Source organism: Conger conger, chromosome 8 (assembly GCF_963514075.1).
Source record: "Conger conger chromosome 8, fConCon1.1, whole genome shotgun sequence".
In the NCBI taxonomy this organism is placed as follows: domain Eukaryota; kingdom Metazoa; phylum Chordata; class Actinopteri; order Anguilliformes; family Congridae; genus Conger; species Conger conger.
The window spans coordinates 1,764,701-1,785,819 of NC_083767.1; the positions used below are offsets into that span (position 1 = coordinate 1,764,701).

At 48.9% G+C, this 21,119-nt stretch overlaps 1 protein-coding gene across 1 annotated transcript in view; it reads right to left on the bottom strand.

The window, feature by feature from the left end:
- LOC133134704 (SLIT-ROBO Rho GTPase-activating protein 1-like) overlaps nt 1-21,119 on the bottom strand; it is a 62,441-nt gene that overhangs the window by 20,973 nt on the left and 20,349 nt on the right. The window contains exons 2-12 of the mRNA XM_061251011.1: nt 20,049-20,244; nt 16,880-17,042; nt 15,156-15,218; nt 14,209-14,394; nt 10,071-10,199; nt 7,703-7,924; nt 6,375-6,476; nt 2,635-2,829; nt 2,301-2,385; nt 1,514-1,541; nt 890-923 (exon numbers count right to left, since the gene is read on the bottom strand). Of these exons, the coding sequence (XP_061106995.1) occupies nt 890-923; nt 1,514-1,541; nt 2,301-2,385; nt 2,635-2,829; nt 6,375-6,476; nt 7,703-7,924; nt 10,071-10,199; nt 14,209-14,394; nt 15,156-15,218; nt 16,880-17,042; nt 20,049-20,244 (1,403 nt within the window). The remainder of the gene's footprint in view (nt 1-889; nt 924-1,513; nt 1,542-2,300; nt 2,386-2,634; nt 2,830-6,374; nt 6,477-7,702; nt 7,925-10,070; nt 10,200-14,208; nt 14,395-15,155; nt 15,219-16,879; nt 17,043-20,048; nt 20,245-21,119) is intronic.

Genomic DNA, 21,119 nt, shown 5'->3' on the forward strand with positions numbered 1-21,119 from the left:
AAAGGCATTCAAATGCCACTGAATGCATGAATTATTTCTCATGTGCTTTTTTTCTGTGTGGGGGCCATTGAAGGGAGAATGTAACCCTGCATGTAGTACTGGTACGCACACAGGTATCAGTCGAACTACGCTTCATAATGTCATCCTGTCCTTGTGAGTAGTGTGTAGTGTAGGGTTAGTGAGTAGGGTGCAGTATAGGGTTAGTGAGTAGGGTGCAGTGTAGGGTTAGTGAGTAGGGTGCAGTGTAGGGTTAGTGAGTAGGGTGCAGTGTAGGGTTAGTGAGTAGGGTGCAGTGTAGGGTTAGTGAGTAGGGTGTAGTGTAGGGTTAGTGAGTAGGGTGTAGTGTAGGGTTAGTGAGTAGGGTGCAGTGTAGGGTTAGTGAGTAGGGTGCAGTGTAGGGTTAGTGAGTAGGGTGTAGTGTAGGGTTAGTGAGTAGGGTGCAGTGTAGGGTTAGTGAGTAGGGTGCAGTGTAGGGTTAGTGAGTAGGGTGCAGTGTAGGGTTAGTGAGTAGTGTGCAGTGTAGGGTTAGTGAGTAGGGTGTAGTGTAGGGTTAGTGAGTAGGGTGTAGTGTAGGGTTAGTGAGTAGGGTGCAGTGTAGGGTTAGTGAGTAGGGTGCAGTGTAGGGTTAGTGAGTAGGGTGCAGTGTAGGGTTAGTGAGTAGGGTGCAGTGTAGGGTTAGTGAGTAGGGTGCAGTGTAGGGTTAGTGAGTAGTGTGTAGTGTAGGGTTAGTGAGTAGGGTGCAGTGTAGGGTTAGTGAGTAGGGTGCAGTGTAGGGTTAGTGAGTAGGGTGCAGTATATGCAGTATATACTGCATGTCAGCAGTGCACGAAGTACAAGCTGGAGACAGGAAGAGCAGCATAGATACAGGAAGTAAGCAGCTGTACTCTACCTGGTGCCGGATGTGGGACTTCCGTCTTCCTCGGCTGAAAGCGTCAGAGAAAGCATTTAAAACACAAATCATTCACTCACTGAAATCACCAAAACTCAAACTACAGCCTCAAATCCTTAGAGATCTGGCCAAAACAGTATTCACAAACAGTATTCACACCAAAACAGTATTCCTGAAAACACAAGTGATGATACAGTCTCAGTCTGACACGCATCGTAAAGCCAAAAACCCTCATTCTTTCCCCCATGAACAGAGAACGCAGGGGGTGCCAAGGGGCGGCTGGTGTTGAGGGTAGATCAGATGACCTTTAGTAAAGTATGCTAGCAACCTGTAGCACAGTATGCTAGTGACCTGTAGCACAGTATGCTAGCTACCTTTAGCACAGTACGCTAGCTACCACTAACGCAATGCTAATGGTAGTAATACAATTATTAATAATAACAACATTACTAATGCTAATGCATCAAATATAAGTACTCTTGCTTCTTACACAAATAAAGGATTACTGTATATCTGCCGGGGGGCTCCTCCTCCACTCAGTGTGGTACACTCGTCACTAGTCACTAGTCACTAGTCACTCTTTAAAAAGAAAAGAGAAAAGGCAAAAGAGGGAAAGTCTCCCACCTGGTGGTCATGTAGTCAGCTCTGTGACCTGCAGAGAGGGGGGGTGGGGGTGAGAAGATTAACACAACACAGCAAATCACACAACAAAACACATAACATAACGGCGAGGACAGGCCCTTCAGCCCAGCACTAAGTGTACCTACTGCTTAGTTTGCCTTAAAGCTAAATAGAATCTACTACCGTATCAAGCCTGGTCTGGGAAGATACTTCCCAAAGTCTCCTTTTACTAAGCTTAAAGAGATCAAAGCATCTTAAAATTTTTATTCATAACCTTTATCTTTTATACCTGGAATCAATCTGGTTGCCCTTCTCTGAACCTTATCGAGTGCCTCTATATCATTTTTATAGCGCGGTCCCCCTAACTGCACAGCACTCAAAGTGTGGTTTGACAAGGGTGTTGTATAAGAATAGAATAACTTCCTTTGACTCAATACTCCTGGATAGGTATCCCAGCATCCTGTTGGCGCTTTTACTGCTACCACACACTGACTAGAACCTGAAAGGGTTTGATCAACTATGACCCCCAAGTCTTTCAACTTGAGTATATTAAAATTTTGTACCACCCATAAAATAATCCTGCATTATGTTTTTATTTCCCACATTTAGAATTTAGTTATATTGAATTGAATTTGCCAGGTTTCTGCCCACTTTTGGATTCTGTCTAAACCTTCCTGGATTAATTTAGTAGATTCCAAACTGTTAGCTAAACCTCCTAGTTTTGTATCATCTGCAAATTAAGGTGCATGAAATTCTCTCTCACTCTTGTTCTCCTCGACAGCTCCGTTACCTTCAGCCAGGCTCCTCTTCAGCAGGTCATTCTTGGCCTGCAGCTTGGAGATCAGGTTGCTCCCTTCCAGAAACTCCCGGAATTTCTGTGGACAGTTGGGAGTACATTTACATTCAGTAATCACCCCCCCCCCTCCCCCCAGGGTGAACACACTGTAATTGCTCCTCTAAATGCCTGCAATGGAATAATATAAAATATTAACATATAAATAAATACGTATTCAATGGAGTGATAAATGCTTTTATTTTCAGGTGCATGTGACTGAGGAGCCGCTGGGTGTCGCAGAATCACAGCCCCCCTGGCAGTACCACAGGGGACCACAGGGGGCGCTCACTGTGAAGTAGAACTGCTCGGTCTCCTGCAGGTGGGCGCGGCGGCGGGCCAGGCTGGGCCGGCTGAGGGTCTCCGACGCTCCGGACCGGACCGAGTCGGAGGAGCGGCTGTGCTGGAAGCACTCGGACACGTCGTAATCCTCCAGGCTCACCATGTCCTGCAGAGCTGACAGGGTCGCCTCAGAGGTCTTCTTCACCTGCGGGGGGAGCGGGGCTCTCAGATCACTGCCCACAATGTGTTACCAGCTCAAACATTCAGTCGCGTGAAAGGAAACAAATGCGGCCAAAAACAGATATTCAGTCAGAATCTGGAATCTGCCAGACTTGTGTTGTGGTATTTCTAATTATTTTTTTAATCTGAAGTTTCTGATGATTTTTGGGGAATTTTTTGGTTTTGGAAAATGGGCGGCTGAAGACCCTTGAATTCCATTTTTCTAGAATGGGGTGGAATCAGGAAAAAGAGGAATCTTATGAAACCACAGATTATGAAACTCACTTCCTGCCCTTTTCTGCAAATCTGCAGAACAGAACACAGTCCTGTGCATCTGTGCAGATGGAGGAATGCAAGCACATGCAAAAACATACATACACTATTGGTCAAGTCTGAGGTCACTTTCTGATTTAATATTCTATTTTCTCTGTTTGGAATCAAACAATTGAACAACACGGTCAAACGCAGGTCTTTTTATACATTTTGGTTACACCATGTAGTAATTACAGCACTTTTTATGCGTAGTCCCCCATTTCAATGTTTGAGACAAATTAACATAATGTCAAATAAAAGAGTCATCTTTTGTATTTGGTTGCATATCCTTTGTGTGCCATGACTTCCTGATGTCTGTGACCCATCAATATCATCAGACAGTCTGGATATCACCAACAACACATGTGACTACATCAATAACCCACAGCAACAACACACGTGACTACATCATTAACCCACAGCAACAACACATCTGGCTGCATCACTAACCCACAGCAACAAGTGTGAATACATCACTAACCCACAGCAAGAACACGTGTTACTACATCACTAACCCACAGCAACAGCATATCTGACTACATCACTACCCCACAGCAACAACACATGTGACTACAATATTAACCCATACCAACAACACATGTGACTACATCACTAACCCATACCAACAACACGTGTGACTACATCACTAACCCACAGCAACAACACGTGTGACTACATCAATAACCCACAGCAACAACACGTGTGACTACATCAATAACCCACAGCAAGAACACTTGAGACTACATCAGTAACCCACAGCAACAACATATCTGACTACATCACTACCCCACAGCAACAACACATGTGACTACATCACTAACCCACAGCAACAACACTTGTGACTACATAATTAACCCACAGCAACACGTGTGACTACATCACTAACCCACAGCAACACGTGTGACTTCATCATTAACCCACAGCAACAACACGTGTGACTACATCACTACCCCACAGCAACAACACATGTGACTACATCACTAACCCACAGCAACAACACATCTGACTGCATCACTAACCCACAGCAACATGTGTGACTACATCACTAACCCACAGCAACAACACGTGTTACTACATCACTAAACCACAGCAACAACATATCTGACTACATCACTACCCCACAGCAACAACACATGTGACTACATCATTAACCCACAGCAACAACACATGTGACTACAATATTAACCCATACCAACAACACATGTGACTACATCACTAACCCATACCAACAACACGTGTGACTACAATATTAACCCACAGCAACAACACGTGTGACTACATCAATAACCCACAGCAACAACACTTGAGACTACATCATTAACCCACAGCAAGAACACGTGTGACTACATCACTAACCCACAGCAACAACATATCTGACTACATCACTACCCCACAGCAACAACACATGTGACTACATCACTAACCCACAGCAACAACACTTGTGACTACATAATTAACCCACAGCAACACGTGTGACTACATCACTAACCCACAGCAACACGTGTGACTTCATCATTAACCCACAGCAACAACACGTGTGACTACATCACTACCCCACAGCAACAACACATGTGACTACATCACTAACCCACAGCAACAACACTTGTGACTACATAATTAACCCACAGCAACACGTGTGACTACATCACTAACCCACAGAAACACGTGTGACCCTCATCACTAACCCACAGCAACAACACTTGTGACTACATCACTAACCCACAGCAAGAACACGTGTGACTACATCACTAACCCACAGCAAAAACACTTGTGACTACATAATTAACCCACAGCAACACGTGTGACTACATCACTAACCCACAGACACATGTGTGACTACATCACTAACCCACAGCAACAACACTTATGACTACATCACTAACCCACAGCAAGAACACGTGTGACTACATCACTAACCCACAGCAACAACACATGTGACTACATCACTAACCCACAGCAACAACACATCTGACTGCATCACTAACCCACAGCAACACGTGTGACTACATCACTAACCCACAGCAACAACATGTGTGACTACATCACTAACCCACAGCAACAACACTTGTGACTACATAATTAACCCACAGCAACACGTGTGACTACATCACTAACCCACAGCAACACGTGTGACTTCATCACTAACCCACAGAAACACGTGTGACTTCATCACTAACCCACACCAACAACACATGTGACTACATCACTAACCCACAGACACATGTGTGACTACATCACTAACCCACAGCAACAACACTTGTGACTACATCACTAACCCACAGCAAGAACACGTGTGACTACATCACTAACCCACAGCAACAACACGTGTGACTACATCACTAACCCACACCAACAACACGTGTGACTACATCACTAACCCACACCAACAACACATCTGACTACAACATTAACCCACAGCAACACGTGTGACTACATCACTAACCCACAGCAACAACACATGTGACTACAACATTAACCCACAGCAACAACACATGTGACTACATCAATAACCCACAGCAACACATCTGACTACATCACTAACCCACAGCAACAACACATCTGACTACATCACTATTCCACAGCAATAACACATGTGACTACATCACTAACCCACAGCAACACGTGTGACTACATCACTAACCCACACCAACAACACAAGTGACTACATCACTAACCCACAGAAACATGTGTGACTACATCTCTAACCAACACCAACAACACGTGTGACTACATCACTAACCCACACCAACACATGTGACTACATCACTGACCGATAGCAACACGTGACTACATCACTAAGCCAGAGCAACAACACATCTGACTACATCACTAACCCACAGCAACAACACATCTGACTACATCACTAACCCACAGCAACAACACATCTGACTACATCACTAACCCACAGCAACAACACGTGTGACTACATCACTAACCCACAGCAACAACATGTGTGACTAGATCACTAACCCACAGCAACAACACATCTGACTACATCACTAACCCACACCAACAACACGTGTGACTACATCACTAACCCACAGAAACACGTGTGACTACATCACTAACCCACACCAACAACACGTGTGACTACATCACTAACCCACAGAAACACGTGTGACTACATCACTAACCCACAGCAGCAGCTTTGCTCTATCATGCTCTACCTTTATTTTCACAGAGTCCTAACCCCACAGTGATGAGGCTGAGGTTCCTCACCTCCTCGTTCTCGATGTTGAGCGTGGCCAGGCGGGACTGTAGCTGCTGGTATCGCAGCACAAGCTCTCCCAGGACTGGAGGGGGTGCGCTGATCTGGCACACCTGGGGGGGGTCCACACACAACGATTCCGTACAGGTGTAGCTTTTCATTTGCACACCTTCACATTACAAATGCTGAAATGCTGTGCCTACAGAGCGGTTTTAAACACAGTGGGGAGTGTGTGTGTGTGTGAGAGTGTGTGTATGAGTGTGTGTGTGTAGGGTGATACAGAGCGGTTTTAAACACAGTGGGAAACCCAGACAGGATACGCCGTATCCGTCATCTCCTGACGGAGAAAGCCACCCAGGTCCTAGTCCAGGTGCTCGTCATTTCCCGCCTGGATTACTGCAACTCCCTCCTAGCCGGTCTCCCAGCGTGTGCCATCAAGCCCCTCCAGCTGGTCCAGAATGCTGCAGCCCGCCTGATCACCAGTCAGCCCAGGTCGGCTCATGTCACCCCGCTTCTCATTGGCCTCCACTGGCTTCAAGGCCCTAGTGTTGGCATTTCAGGCTGCTAAGGGGACTGTCCCACATTACATACAATCCTTGATCACTCCCTACTCCCCAGCTAGACCACTCCGGTCTGCCAGCTCTGGTCGCCTAATGGTTCCCTCTCTACGTGCACCTGGTGGTCGAGCTGCACGTTCACGCCTGTTTTCCGTTCTGGTTCCTCAGTGGTGGAATGACTTGCCTACCACTGTCAGGACAGCAGAATCCCTCCCCCTATTTTGACGCAGACTCAAAACACATCTTTTCAAACTCTACCTTAGTCCTCCCTCCTGATTTCCCCCACCCCCCCTTTCTGATACCCCAATCCTCCTTGTCTAACCCAAAAAAACTAAAATAAAATTTGCACTTATGATGACGATTATATGTTTAGAACAGCATTCCATGTGTATTTTCCTAGTTATGGATGTGATGCTTTGACTTGTGGTAGAACCTATGCACTTGTAAGTCGCTTTGGATTAAAAGCGTCTGCCAAATGACAAAAATGTAAAAATGTAGGTAAATTTGGAAGAAAGATCAATAAAGTCTGAAGATCCAAATGATTTAATATGACTGATTTCAGCCATGCAACACTCAACAAGACCAGCAAACACATTTTAGACCAGGGATCATCCCATCACAGTCCAAGAGCCAAGAACTGCTGGTTTTCCACCCTTCCCTTACCTGGGAGTCAGGTGTGAAGACAGTCTGGCCAACCAGCAGCACTAATTACCCAAGAGAAAAAAACCAGGGCTGGATTTGGAGAGGAAGGCCAGAGCTGATAATCAGTGTTTATGGCGTACCTGGTCGCCCATGTGGGGCTGGAAGGCAAGCCGGGCGGGGGGGCAGAAGGAGCTGGGGTGCAGCTGCAGGAAGCGCTGCCGGTCGCTGGGGGGGTCCAGCCCATCCACCGCCGTCTCCATGACGTCCAGGCCCTCCCGCCGAGACGCCTCCAAGCTGCTCTCCGCAGACAGATAGGTACGCAGGGCCCGGGAGAGACCGGCGTGGTACCCCAGGTCACAGCACTGCACACACACAGCGTGGTACCCCAGGTCACTGCACACACACAGCGTGGTACCCCAGGTCACTGCACACACACAGCGTGGTACCCCAGGTCACTGCACACACACAGCGTGGTACCCTAGGTCACTGCACACACACAGCGTGGTACCCTAGGTCACTGCACACACACAGTGGGGTACCCCAGGTCACTGCACTGCACACACACACACACACACACACACACACACACACACAGACACACACACACAGCGTGGTACCCTAGGTCACTGCACACACACAGCGTGGTACCCTAGGTCACTGCACACACACAGTGGGGTACCCCAGGTCACAGCACTGCACACACACAGTGGGGTACCCCAGGTCACAGCACTGCACACACACACACAGCGGGGTACCCCAGGTCACTGCACACACACAGCATGGTACCCCAGGTCACTGCACACACACACACACACACACACACACACAGACACACACACACAGCGTGGTACCCCAGGTCACAGCACTGCACACACACAGCGGGGTACCCCAGGTCACAGCAGTGCACACACACCCCCACACACACACACACAGAGCATGGTACTCCAGGTCACAGCAGTGCACACACACACACACACACACACACACAGAGCATGGTACTCCAGGTCACAGCAGTGCACACACACACACACACACACACACACACACCCACACCCACACCCACACACACAGCGTGGTACCCCAGGTCACAGCAGTGCACACACACACACACACACACACACACAGAGCATGGTACTCCAGGTCACAGCAGTGCACACACACACACACACACACACACACACACACACACACACACACAGAGCGTGGTACTCCAGGTCACAGCAGTGCACACACACACACACACACACACACATACATACACATACACCCACACCCACCCACACACACAGCGTGGTACCGCAGGTCACAGCACAGGTCACATCACTGGAGACACACACACAAGCACACATAGGTCACATCAATGCACACACTCAAGGACAAAGGAGAACCTCACTCCTGTTCCAGAGTCCACCATGACCATAGAACCTCACTCCTGTTCTAGAGTCCACCATGACCATAGAACAGGGGTCGGCAACCCTGGTCCTGGAGAGCCGCAGGGTGTGCTGGCTTTCATTGTTACTTGGCATTAATAGATCAATGAAAGCCATTGATTGCACAGTTAACTCACCTCACCTGGTTTCTTGGGTCTGAATCGGTTGCTTATTTTAAGGTGGAGACGAAAGCCAGCACACCCTGCGGCTCTCCAGGACTAGGGTTGCCGACCCTGCCATAGAACCTCACTCCTGTCCTAGAGTTCACCATGACCATACAACCTCACTCCTGTCCTAGAGATCACCATGACCATAAAACCTCACTCCTGTCCTAGAGTCCACCATGACCATAGAACCTCACTCCTGTCCTAGAGTCCACCATGACCATATAACCTCACTCCTGTCCTAGAGTCCACATTGACCATAAAACCTCACTCCTGTTCTAGAGTCCACCATGACCATAGAACCTCACTCCTGTCCTAGAGTTCACCATGACCATAAAACCTCACTCCTGTCCTAGAGTCCACCATGACCATAGAACCTCACTCCTGTCCTAGAGTCCACCATGACCCTAGAACCTCACTCCTGTCCTAGAGTCCACATTGACCATAAAACCTCACTCCTGTTCTAGAGTCCACCATGACCATAGAACCTCACTCCTGTCCTAGAGTCCACCATGACCATAGAACCTCACTCCTGTCCTAGAGTCCACCATGACCCTAGAACCTCACTCCTGTCCTAGAGTCCACATTGACCATAAAACCTCACTCCTGTTCTAGAGTCCACCAGGACCATAGAACCTCACTCCTGTCCTAGAGTTCACCATGACCATAGAACCTCACTCCTGTCCTAGAGTTCACCATGACCATAGAACCTCACTCCTGTTCTAGAGTTCACCATGACCATAGAACCTTGCAAAATCCTGTGGAGAGTCTGTTTATCAACACTTCACACACAGTGTGGTACCCCGGATCACTGCACTGCACTGCACACGCACACACACACACACACAGGGTACCCCAGATCTGTTTAACGGGAGCTTTTTTCTGGGTTTTTTTTTTTTTTTTTTCTCACTCACGTCGATAACGTCGGACAGGTCGTGGATGTAGTACTTGAACACAGAGGAGTTGGTGGCTTCCAGCGTCAGCAGGTACTCGTTCCGGGCTCTTATTGACTTCAGCTTGTTCTCCGAGTACTTGGTCAGCCGCTGAGACGGAGAGATGGAGATAGAGATAGAGATGGAGATAGAGAAAGTCATAGAGACAGAGAGCAAAATATTTAGAAAATTAATCAGAGAAAACAATCTATTGAGGAAGGATGCTTTTGTGCCACTAAAGATGGCAGCTCTAATATACTTCCAACTCAACATTCCCAAAACAGCATGGCTTGAATTTGAATAAGGAAAGACAGACAGAAAGGAACACTGTGTTTAAAAGGCCCAGGGCCGGGGTTTAAAAAAGCAAATCTCAGAGTCACTCCAGTCACATGTTCCAGTTTTCACTTCAGATCCAGAGCAGAGCCTGAGCTCTTTCGCGTAACCCCTGAGCTCCAGACTGCAACAGGCCGGCGAATGGCGGGATTCCGATGCTGATCTGGCAGGAGCAGGATGTGGGGACGGAATGAAACACATTGACAGGGATGGGGCTACAGTCCCGATGAGTGACACTTTAGCCTTACAGCAGGGCCCCTCACCTGAGCAGCTCAAAGTGATCCATTCCCACCCCTGTTCCAGACACACCCCTGTTCCCACCCCTGTTCCCACCCCTGTTCCAGACCCGCCCCTGTTCCCACCCCTGTTCCAGACCCACCCCTGTTCCCACCCCTGTTCCAGACCCACCCCTGTTCCCACCCCTGTTCCAGACCCACCCCTGTTCCAGACCCACCCCTGTTCCCACCCCTGTTCCAGACCCGCCCCTGTTCCAGACCCGCCCCTGTTCCAGTCCCACCCCTGTTCCAGACCCACTCCTGTTCCAGTCCCACCCCTGTTCCAGACCCGCCCCTGTTCCAGTCCGCCCCTGTTCCAGACCCGCCCCTGTTCCAGTCCCACCCCTGTTCCAGACCCACCCCTGTTCCAGTCCCGCCCCTGTTCCAGACCCACTCCTGTTCCATTACATTACATTACATTACGTGGTATTTAGCAGACGCTCTTATCCAGAGCAACGTACAACAAAGTGCAAATCAATCACAAGAACAAGTGCCAAAGTAGACCTGAGAGGACAGTACAGTTCCGAGTCCTAGTGTAAACATACAGAAATTCAGAACCCTTGAAGAGTACAATCAACTTTCAAACTAGCATACCACTGTTGGCAGCTAGAATACAACAACAGCCAATAAAAACAACAATACCTATACAAGTAACAATATCTATACATAAGTGCCATTACGGTCTAAGGCTAATCACAGTGATTGTGAGTTGGGGAGGGAAAGGTGTAGCCTGAAGAGATGGGTCTTCAGTCTGCGCTTGAAGGAGGTCAGAGACTCTGCCGTTCTGACATTCACCGGGAGGTCATTCCACCACCGTGGGACCAGGACAGACAGCAGTCGTGAGCGTGAAGTGCAGGTGTGGCGAGGGGGAGGCGCCAGACGGCACAAAGTGGCAGAACGGAGGGGTCTTGTTGGTGTATAGGTCTTGATAAGGGATTGGATATACACAGGGGCTGATCCTTTAACTGCCTGGTATGCGAGCACCAAAGTTTTAAATTTGATGCGAGCCATAACAGGCAGCCAGTGGAGGTTGCTGAGCAGGGGGGTGACATGTGAATGTCTGGGAACATTGAATACCAGACAGGCTGCAGCATTCTGGATGAGTTGTAGGGGTCTGATGGCAGATGCTGGAAGGCCAGCCAGCAGAGAATTGCAATAGTCCAGGCGGGACAGGACCATTGCTTGAACAAGGAGCTGAGTGGAGTAGGTGGTGAGAAAGGGTCGGATTCTCCGGATGTTGTACAGGAAGAACCTGCACGCCTGGGTCACCGTAGCCATGTTCTCGGAGAAGGATAGCCTGTTGTCCATTACCACTCCAAGGTTTCTTGCACTAGGGGATGAGGTCACTGCGGTATCCCCTAGTGAGATGGAGAAATCAGAGAAGGGAAAAGCAGGGGTGAAGATCACCTCCGTCTTATCTGGGTTGAGCTTTAGGTGGTGGTTGCCCATCCAGCTCTGGGTGTCTCTCAGGCAGGCGGAGATACGGGTAGAGAGCTGTGTGTCTGATGGGGGGAAGGAGAGAAAGAGTTGGGTGTCATCGGCATTACAATGATAGGAGATGCCATGAGCAGAGATAACGGGGCCAAGGGATCTCGTGTAGATGGAGAAGAGGAGGGGTCCGAGGACTGAGCCCTGGGGGACTCCTGTAACAAGGGGGCAAGGGTTGACACTCCTCCAGCCCAGGACACCTGGGAGGACCAGCCAGAGAGATAAGATTGGATCCACTCTAAGGCTGTGCCACAGATCCCTGTAGATGCCAGGGAGGCTAAGAGGATGGAGTGGTTGACCATGTCGAATGCCGCAGAGAGGTCAAGAAGGATCAGAACAGAGGAGAGAGAGGTTGCTCGTGCAGCCTGAAGGGACTTGTTGACAGAGAGGAGAGCAGTCTCCGTCGAGTGGCCAGTTCTGAAGCCGGATTGGTGGGGGTCCAGCAGGTTATTCTGAGAGAGGAAGGAAGAGAGTTGGTTGGAGGCGGCTCGTTCAATGGATTTGGATAGAAAAGGAAGGAGAGATACCGGATGGTAGTTTTGAATGCAGGAGGGGCCAAGAGTGGGTGTCTTTAGGAGCGGGGTGATGTAGGCCCTCTTGAATGATGAGGGAAAGCAGCCAGAGGACAGAGAGGAGTTAACAAGGGAGGTCACAGCGTGATTGCCTGAAAGAGGTTTGAGGGGATGGGGTCCAGGGCACAAGTAGTAGGGCGGTGGGAGAGCAGGAGGTGAGACACATCAGTAAGGGGACAGAAAGAGGAGAAACAGGGGGCAGACACAGAAATGGAGGCAGGCATAGAAGTGGTGGTGGTTGCGAAGGTGCTGCGGATATCTGCAACCTTCTCGTCAAAAAATACCGCATCAGTTTAACAGGGTGAGTAATTGAGACAGTGTGGCATTCAAATGTGGATAGGGATAGGTCAGTGAGGGAAATCGCAGAGAATTTCCACGAAAGGGAGATCAGCAAGCCAGTGCCACCTCCACGGCCAGAGGGCCGGGGGGTGTGTGAGAAGGAGAAGGAGGATGAGAGGGCAGCGGGGGTGGCAGTGTTCTCTGGTGTAATCTAGGTCTCAGTGAGGGCAAGGAACTGTAGGGACAGGAGGGAGGCATAACCAGTAATGAAGTCAGCCTTCCGTGTGGCAGACTGGCAGTTCCATAGTCCCCCTGCAACTGTGAAGTTGTCACAGGGGGTCAGTGAGGGGTAGCAGAGGTTGGTGGGGTTCCGTCGTTGTGGAGGGCCACGTTGCTGGAAGCGTGTTCTGAAGGGGAGAGAGCAGACCGTAATGGGGAGAGAGCAGACCGTAATGGGGAGAGAGCAGACCGTAATGGGGAGAGAGCAGACCGTAATGGGGAGAGAGCAGACTGTAATGGGGAGAGAGCAGACCGTAATGGGGAGAGAGCAGACCGTAATGGGGAGAGAGCAGACCGTAATGGGGTGCTGACACGACATACCATTCCAAAATGGGAGCACTGAGCATGCCTATATAAACTGCTAATTACCAATGCAAACTAGCGATCTAAAAATTATCCTAACAATTGCAGCGTCCAAAGTATCTAACGGATTCTGATCACCTGAATAACAGAACCGAGCGAAACTGCCGGCGGCTGGTGAAAAACATACAAGATTTGCTAACTAATGACAGAAAATGCAACACACCTGGTCTAACTAACGCAGTAATTTGACAACAAATCTACAACTGCTGATAGACTAGAAGGTTTCCTTATAACCTACTGCTCACACGCAAAAAACACAGAAACAATATTTAAGTTCCCTGGAGGTATTCGAGTACACACGGCTAGTGGAAAAAATTCACTTTTCTGTTCTGCACTGCACTGCATTGTTCCAGACCCGCCCCTGTTCCAGGCCCATTCCTACCCCTGTACACTCACACGCACTCCACAAACTGCACACAATGGGGGAGTGTCATTGTCATTGTACCATGCCTGCTACTTCCCCCGCCTCTCTTAACATCCTGATGATGATGATGATGATGATGATGATGATGATGATTATTTAAAGGGAACCTTCTCCTTCATCTTCTGGATCTTGCTGGCAGCGCTGGGTCTGTGGCTGTGGTCCGCGGGGCGGGGGGGGGCGGCGGGTTCCGAGGGGCGGGGGGGGGCGGTGCGCTCCTCCTGCCGCTCCGCCTCACGCAGCTTGGCCTCGGCGCTCAGGGTCTCCGCGTGGTACAAGTGGTACGTCTTCATCACCTGACGGGTCAGGGGTCACAGGGCACAGGTCACGCAGTAACGAGGGCAGATTTCATCTTCAAACTCAGTCAGTGAGCCTGGACCATTGCATGTGATTACCATTGCATGTGTTTAGCATTACATGTGATTAGCACTGCATGTGATTAGCCTTGCATGTGATCAGCATGGCATGTGTTTAGCATTACATGCTATTAGCATGGCACGTGATTACCATTATATGTGATTAGCATTGCATGTGATTACCCTTGCATGTGTTTAGCATTACATGTGATTACAATTGCATGTGGTTACCATTGCATGTGATTAGCATTGCCTGTGATTAGCATGGCATGTGATTAGCATGGCATGTGATTAGCATTGCATGCGATTACCATTACATGTGATTAGCATTGCATGTAATTAGCATTGCATGTGATTAGCCTTGCATGTGATTAGCATTGCATGTGATTAGCCTTGCATGTGATTAGCCTTGCATGTGATTAGCATTGCATGTGATTAGCCTTGCATGTGATTAGCATTGCATGTGATTAGCATTGCATGTGATAAGCATTGCCAGGGCCAAACACACAACCCGCTTCATCCTTGGGTGTCGGAGCACAACCCTACAACAGCAATTAAGGCGGGAAATTGAGTATTGACTGGAGCCCCCAGGACCCATCCCCCCTCCTCTCACAGCCCCCCAGCCCCCACCAGCTCGCTGCCATCAGCCCCACCGTACAGAGACTCTGTTTCAGGAAAGGAGGTACTGAAGACATACTCACAGTGTAGAGCTCATTCAGAACCTTCATCAGATCCTCCTGCAGCTGGAACGCGATATCCTTACTCTGCAGAAAGAGGAGAGCATGTAACGGCTCAGCGCTGACAAGTACTCACACTACACTGTGCTGGTGAACATACTCACACAACACTGTGCTAGAGAACATACTCACACAACACTGTGCTAGAGAACATACTCACACAACACTGTGCTGGTGATCATACTCACACAACACTGTGCTAGAGATCATACTCACACAACACTGTGCTGGTGATCATACTCACACAACACTGTGCTGGTGATCATACTCACACAACACTGTGCTGGTGATCATACTCACACAACACTGTGCTGGTGATCATACTCACACTACACTGTGCTAGAGATCATATTCACACTACACTGTGCTAGAGATCATACTCACACAACACTGTGCTAGAGAACATATTAATTTACATTTACATTTTAGTCATTTGGCAGACGCTTTTATTCCAAAGCGATTTACAAGTGCATAGGTTCTTCCACAAGTTAAAGCAACACATTCATAACTAGTAAAATACACATGAAGTGCTGTTGTAAACATACAGTCATCATAGGTGCAATTCTATTATTTATTTTATTTTATTTTTTTATTTTTTTGGGTGAGACAAGAGGGATAGGGATATCGGAAATCGGAAAGGGGTGGGGGGATCAGTCGGACTAAGGTACAGTTTGAGAAGGTGTGTTTTTAGTTCTCCGCTAGTGAGACAAATGATTCTTATTGGCATGTTTGGAAAAAACAGAAGTTTGACATCCAGAAGGAGAAGCACTTTCCACTCTATAATGGAGACAATTAATCTAAATATAAACATTATTCCCCTGGATCCCGAGACGAACATCAGACCCACGCATTTTACCCAAAACTATCTCCTTCTCTCTCCCTAAATCATGAAGTTACTGCCCAAATGGAGACACAAAGACCACAGCTTAAAAAAAGTGCAAAGTTAGTTAGCAGCAGAAAACATTCAGGCGCTAACACTCTCTCACTCTCTCACTGGCTGGGGGACTGCAGAGTGTCTGTGCAGCTCAGCTGGGGGACTGCAGAGTGTCTGTGCAGCTCAGCTGGGGGACTGCAGAGTGTCTGTGCAGCTCAGCTGGGGGACTGCAGAGTTACTGCGCAGCTCAGCTGGGGGACTGCAGAGTGTCTGCGCAGCTTGGCTGGGGGACTGCAGAGTGTCTGCGCAGGTCAGCTGGGGGACTGCAGAGTTACTGTGCAGCTCAGCTGGGGGACTGCAGAGTGTCTGCGCAGGTCAGCTGGGGGACTGCAGAGTTACTGTGCAGCTCAGCTGGGGGACTGCAGAGTGTCTGCGCAGCTTGGCTGGGGGACTGCAGAGTGACTGTGCAGCTTGGCTGGGGGACTGCAGAGTGTCTGCGCAGCTCAGCTGGGGGACTGCAGAGTGTCTGCGCAGCTTGGCTGGGGGACTGCAGAGTGTCTGCGCAGCTCAGCTGGGGGACTGCAGAGTGTCTGCGCAGCTCAGCTGGGGGACTGCAGAGTGTCTGCGCAGCTCAGCTGGGGGACTGCAGAGTGTCTGCGCAGCTTGGCTGGGGGACTGCAGAGTGTCTGCGCAGCTCAGCTGGGGGACTGCAGAGTGACTGCGCAGCTCAGCTGGGGGACTGCAGAGTGTCTGCGCAGCTCAGCTGGGGGACTGCGCAGCCAGGCTGCAGGACAGGGGTTGGGGCGGGGCTCACCTTCTTCAGCAGGCGGGTGGAGTCCTCGCTGATTTGCATAAAGCGCAGGATGACGTTGTTCAAATAGACATCGCTCAGTGTGGCGTGGTCCTTGCTCTCCCTCCGCACCTGGTTCAGCAGCAGGTACCAGCAGTTCACCGGGGAGAACAGGTTCTGATCCTTCCTAAGAGAGAGGGGGAGAGAGAGAGAGAGAGGGAGAGAGAGAGAGAGAGGGAGAGCGAGAGAGAGAGAGGACTGATTAATAATATAACATCATATTAGATTAATAAAATAAACAAGACGCTGTTTCAGAAAGAATCTCCTACGTGACTCCGATCCAAAAACACTGAAATACAGTAAAGGCGTTAGAGAAGACATTAGCTGTTATATGATAATATAATAATAATAATAATAATAATAATAATAATAATAAGCCATCACTTCGGCTTGCAAAGGACAACAAGCATTTTAACATCAAGGTAAACATCTGAAGAAAGGGAAACAATACCAAACTGCATTAGCAACTTAAGACACTGGACAAAAGGTATAACTACATTCATACAACAGTGCTAACATTCAGTGAAAAGTTCCATTATTCGTAACATTAGAATCAATGATAATCACCGTGACGACAGAACAGATGTTGAGTGACGCAGCTGCAGCGGAGGTAAAGTGGACGTTCTGCGGGTTTCCAGTATGCTGCTAAAAGCTGTGCTCGCGTTTATCATCACAGACGGCAGCAGCAGCAACTACTTCATATAAGCAAATGTAACATTAAATCTTTCTGCACCCACAAAATGACCAGGCTCCATATCAGCAGCAAATGATGGACATGCAGCTTCACTTCTTTTTCTAAATCCAGGACATGGTATCAAACACAAAAACAAAGATCACGTTTTCTCTCCTTGGCTGCCAGTCACATGAGACGCAAAACAACTTTATCTGCTTTGACTGCTGAAGAACAAAGACAAAAGCACACGGGTGACTGCTTAAACATCATCCCTTAAGTGGTCTACCACACATAACCTGATTTACTAAGAGGGTGAGGGGGAGCTTCTGCTCTCCCTCACACAGAGAGACCAACTCTCTGCTCCATCTGACACTCAAAGAAACGCAAGAGCCAGTGACTCCAATAGAGCCTAATACAGAGCTCACCTCAGACAAATACAGAGCTCACCCCAGACAAATACAGAGCTCACCCCAGACAAATACAGAGCTCACCCCAGACAAATACAGAGCTCACCTCAGACAAATACAGAGCTCACCTCAGACAAATACAGAGCTCACCTCAGACAAATACAGAGCTCACCTCAGACAAATACAGAGCTCACCCCAGACAAATACAGAGCTCACCCCAGACAAATACAGAGCTCACCCCAGACAAATACAGAGCTCACCCCAGACAAATACAGAGCTCACCTCAGACAAATACAGCCGGGGTAATATTGCCTACCAGTAGGGCTATCATTCCAGGAGCACAAGAAGACATTGTTTCGATTTAACTCAATGAAATTAATATTTTATATTGTTGGTTGGTTTAATACTGTTGCCAATGAAAAGTCATTGTCCTACACCATGGGTCTCCAACACGTTGCTCTCAAGCTACCAGTCGCTTGCCGCCCCCTTCTGAGTAGCTTGCCAAAGGCTGAAGCAGTATACATTTAAACACAATTGTTGCCGCGAGGCATTCCAGCCTACAAATTTAACAAAAAGTTAATCAGCGTCTGCCATCAGACCCCTCCAACTCATCCAGAATGCAGCAGCTCGTCTGGTCTTCAACCTTCCCAAATACTCACACATCACCCCCCTGCTTACTTCCCTCCACTGGCTGCCTGTCATGGCTCGCATCAAATTCAAAACATTGGTGCTAGCCTTCCAAGCAGTTAAAGGGTCTTCCCCAGCTTATCTCCAAAAAATCATCAGACCCTACACCCCTGCCAGACCTCTTCGTTCAGCCTCCACAGGCCGCTTGGCACCTCCCCCTCTCCGAACCTCCACCTCACGCTCACGACTACTGTCTGTTCTGGTTCCACGGTGGTGGAACAAACTCCCCGTTGAGGTCAGAACTGTACAATCTCTCCCCACGTTCAAGCGCAAACTAAAGACGCACCTCTTCAAGCAGCACCTCTCCCCATCCCTCCCTACCTCCCTGTGATCCTTAATTGTTGTCTTTGTGATTTACATAGTGTTTCGGTATTTTTAGTTGGCTAGGTAAGCAGTATTTGGATAGTTAAGTTTGGTGACTTTTGCTTTGTTGTTTGTTTATTTGTTGTTTAAAAAAAAAAAAAAAGCCTTGGTCCTTATCTTTGTTGTATGGGTAGCAATTGAAATTCCCTCTAGGGTCTTTCAGCGCACTTAGCCCTGGTTATGGGTATGCACTTTGTTGTACGTCGCTCTGGATACGAGCGTCTGCCAAATGCCAATAATGTAATGTAATGTAATGTAATGTAATGCATGCTAATGCCAGGAAGTGACCACAGTCTGAAGACAAAACTTTTTTCACCAACTGCATTCACTCTCACACTCTCACACACACACTGTCACACTCGCTCTCACACTCACACACACACACACACACACTCTCTCACACACACACACTCACTCTCACACTCTCTCTCACTCACACTCTCACACTCTCACACACACTCACACACACTCTCTCACACACACACACACACACACACAGACACACTCTCAAACTCTCTCACACACTCACTCTCACACTCTCTCACACACACACACACACACACACTCACACTCTCTCACTCTCTCACTCTCACACTCTCACACTCTCACACGCACACACACACTCTCTCACACACACACACACACACACACACACACTCACACTCCCACTCTCACACACTCACTCTCACACACACACACACACTCACTCACTCTCACACTCTCACTATCACACTCACACACACACACACACACACACACACACTCACACTCCCTCACACACTCACTCTCACACTCTCACACACACACACTCACTCACTCTCACACTCACACTCTCTCTCACTCACTCTCAATCATTCTCTCACTCTCACACACTCACACTCTCTCACTCTCACACTCACTCACACACACACACTCTCACACACACACACACACACACACACACTCTCTCTCACACACACACACACACTCACTCACTCTCACACACACACTCTCTCTCACTCACTTGTACTGCTGGTGGTCCTTGGTGCTGCGGGTCTTGGCCATGAATCGTTCGGCCAATTTCTCCAGGTTGCGGGAATACTCCGTCTCAATCTCTGACTTCTTCCGGAAGAAATCCTGCAGGTCCTGGAGCAGCTGCACCCTCATCTCTGTCTGCTGCTCCAGGCACTTCTGTTGCTCCACCAGCTGGGCCCGGATCTCTGCACACAACCACCAGCACACAGCAAGCGTGAGCCACAACCACAACCACCAGCACACAGCAAGAGTGAGCCACAACCACAACCACCAGCACACAGCAAGAGTGAGCCACAACCACAACCACACAGCAGGAGTGAGCCACAACCACCAGCACACAGCAAGAGTGAGCCACAACCACACAGCAAGAGTGAGCCACAACCACAACTACACAGCAAGAGTGAGCCACAACCACACAGCAAGAATGAGCCACAACCACACAGCAAGAGTGAGCCACAACCATACAGCAAGAGTGAGCCACAATCACCAGCACACAGCAAGAGTGAGCCACAACCACCAGCACACAGCAAGAGTGAGCCACAACCACACAGCAAGAATAAGCCACAACCATACAGCAAGAGTGAGCCACAATCACCAGCACACAGCAAGAGTGAGCCACAACCACCAGCACACAGCAAGAGTGAGCCACAACCACAAGCACAGATCAAGAGTGAGCCACAACCACAAGCACACAGCAAGAATGAGCCACAACCACAACCACCAGCACACAGCAAGAGTGAGCCACAACCACAACCACACGGCAAGAATGAGCCACAACCACAACCACACAGCAAGAGTGAGCCACAACCACAACCACACAGCAAAAGTGAGCCACAACCACAACCACACAGCAAGAGTGAGCCACAACCACAAGCACACAACAAGAGTGAGCCACACCCACAAGCACACAGCAAGAGTGAGCCACAACCACAGCCACAACCACACAGCAAGAGTGAGCCACAACCACAACCACCAGCACACAGCAAGAGTGAGCCACAACCGCAACCACCAGCACACAGCAAAAGTGAGCCACAACCGCAAGCACACAGCAAGAGAGAGC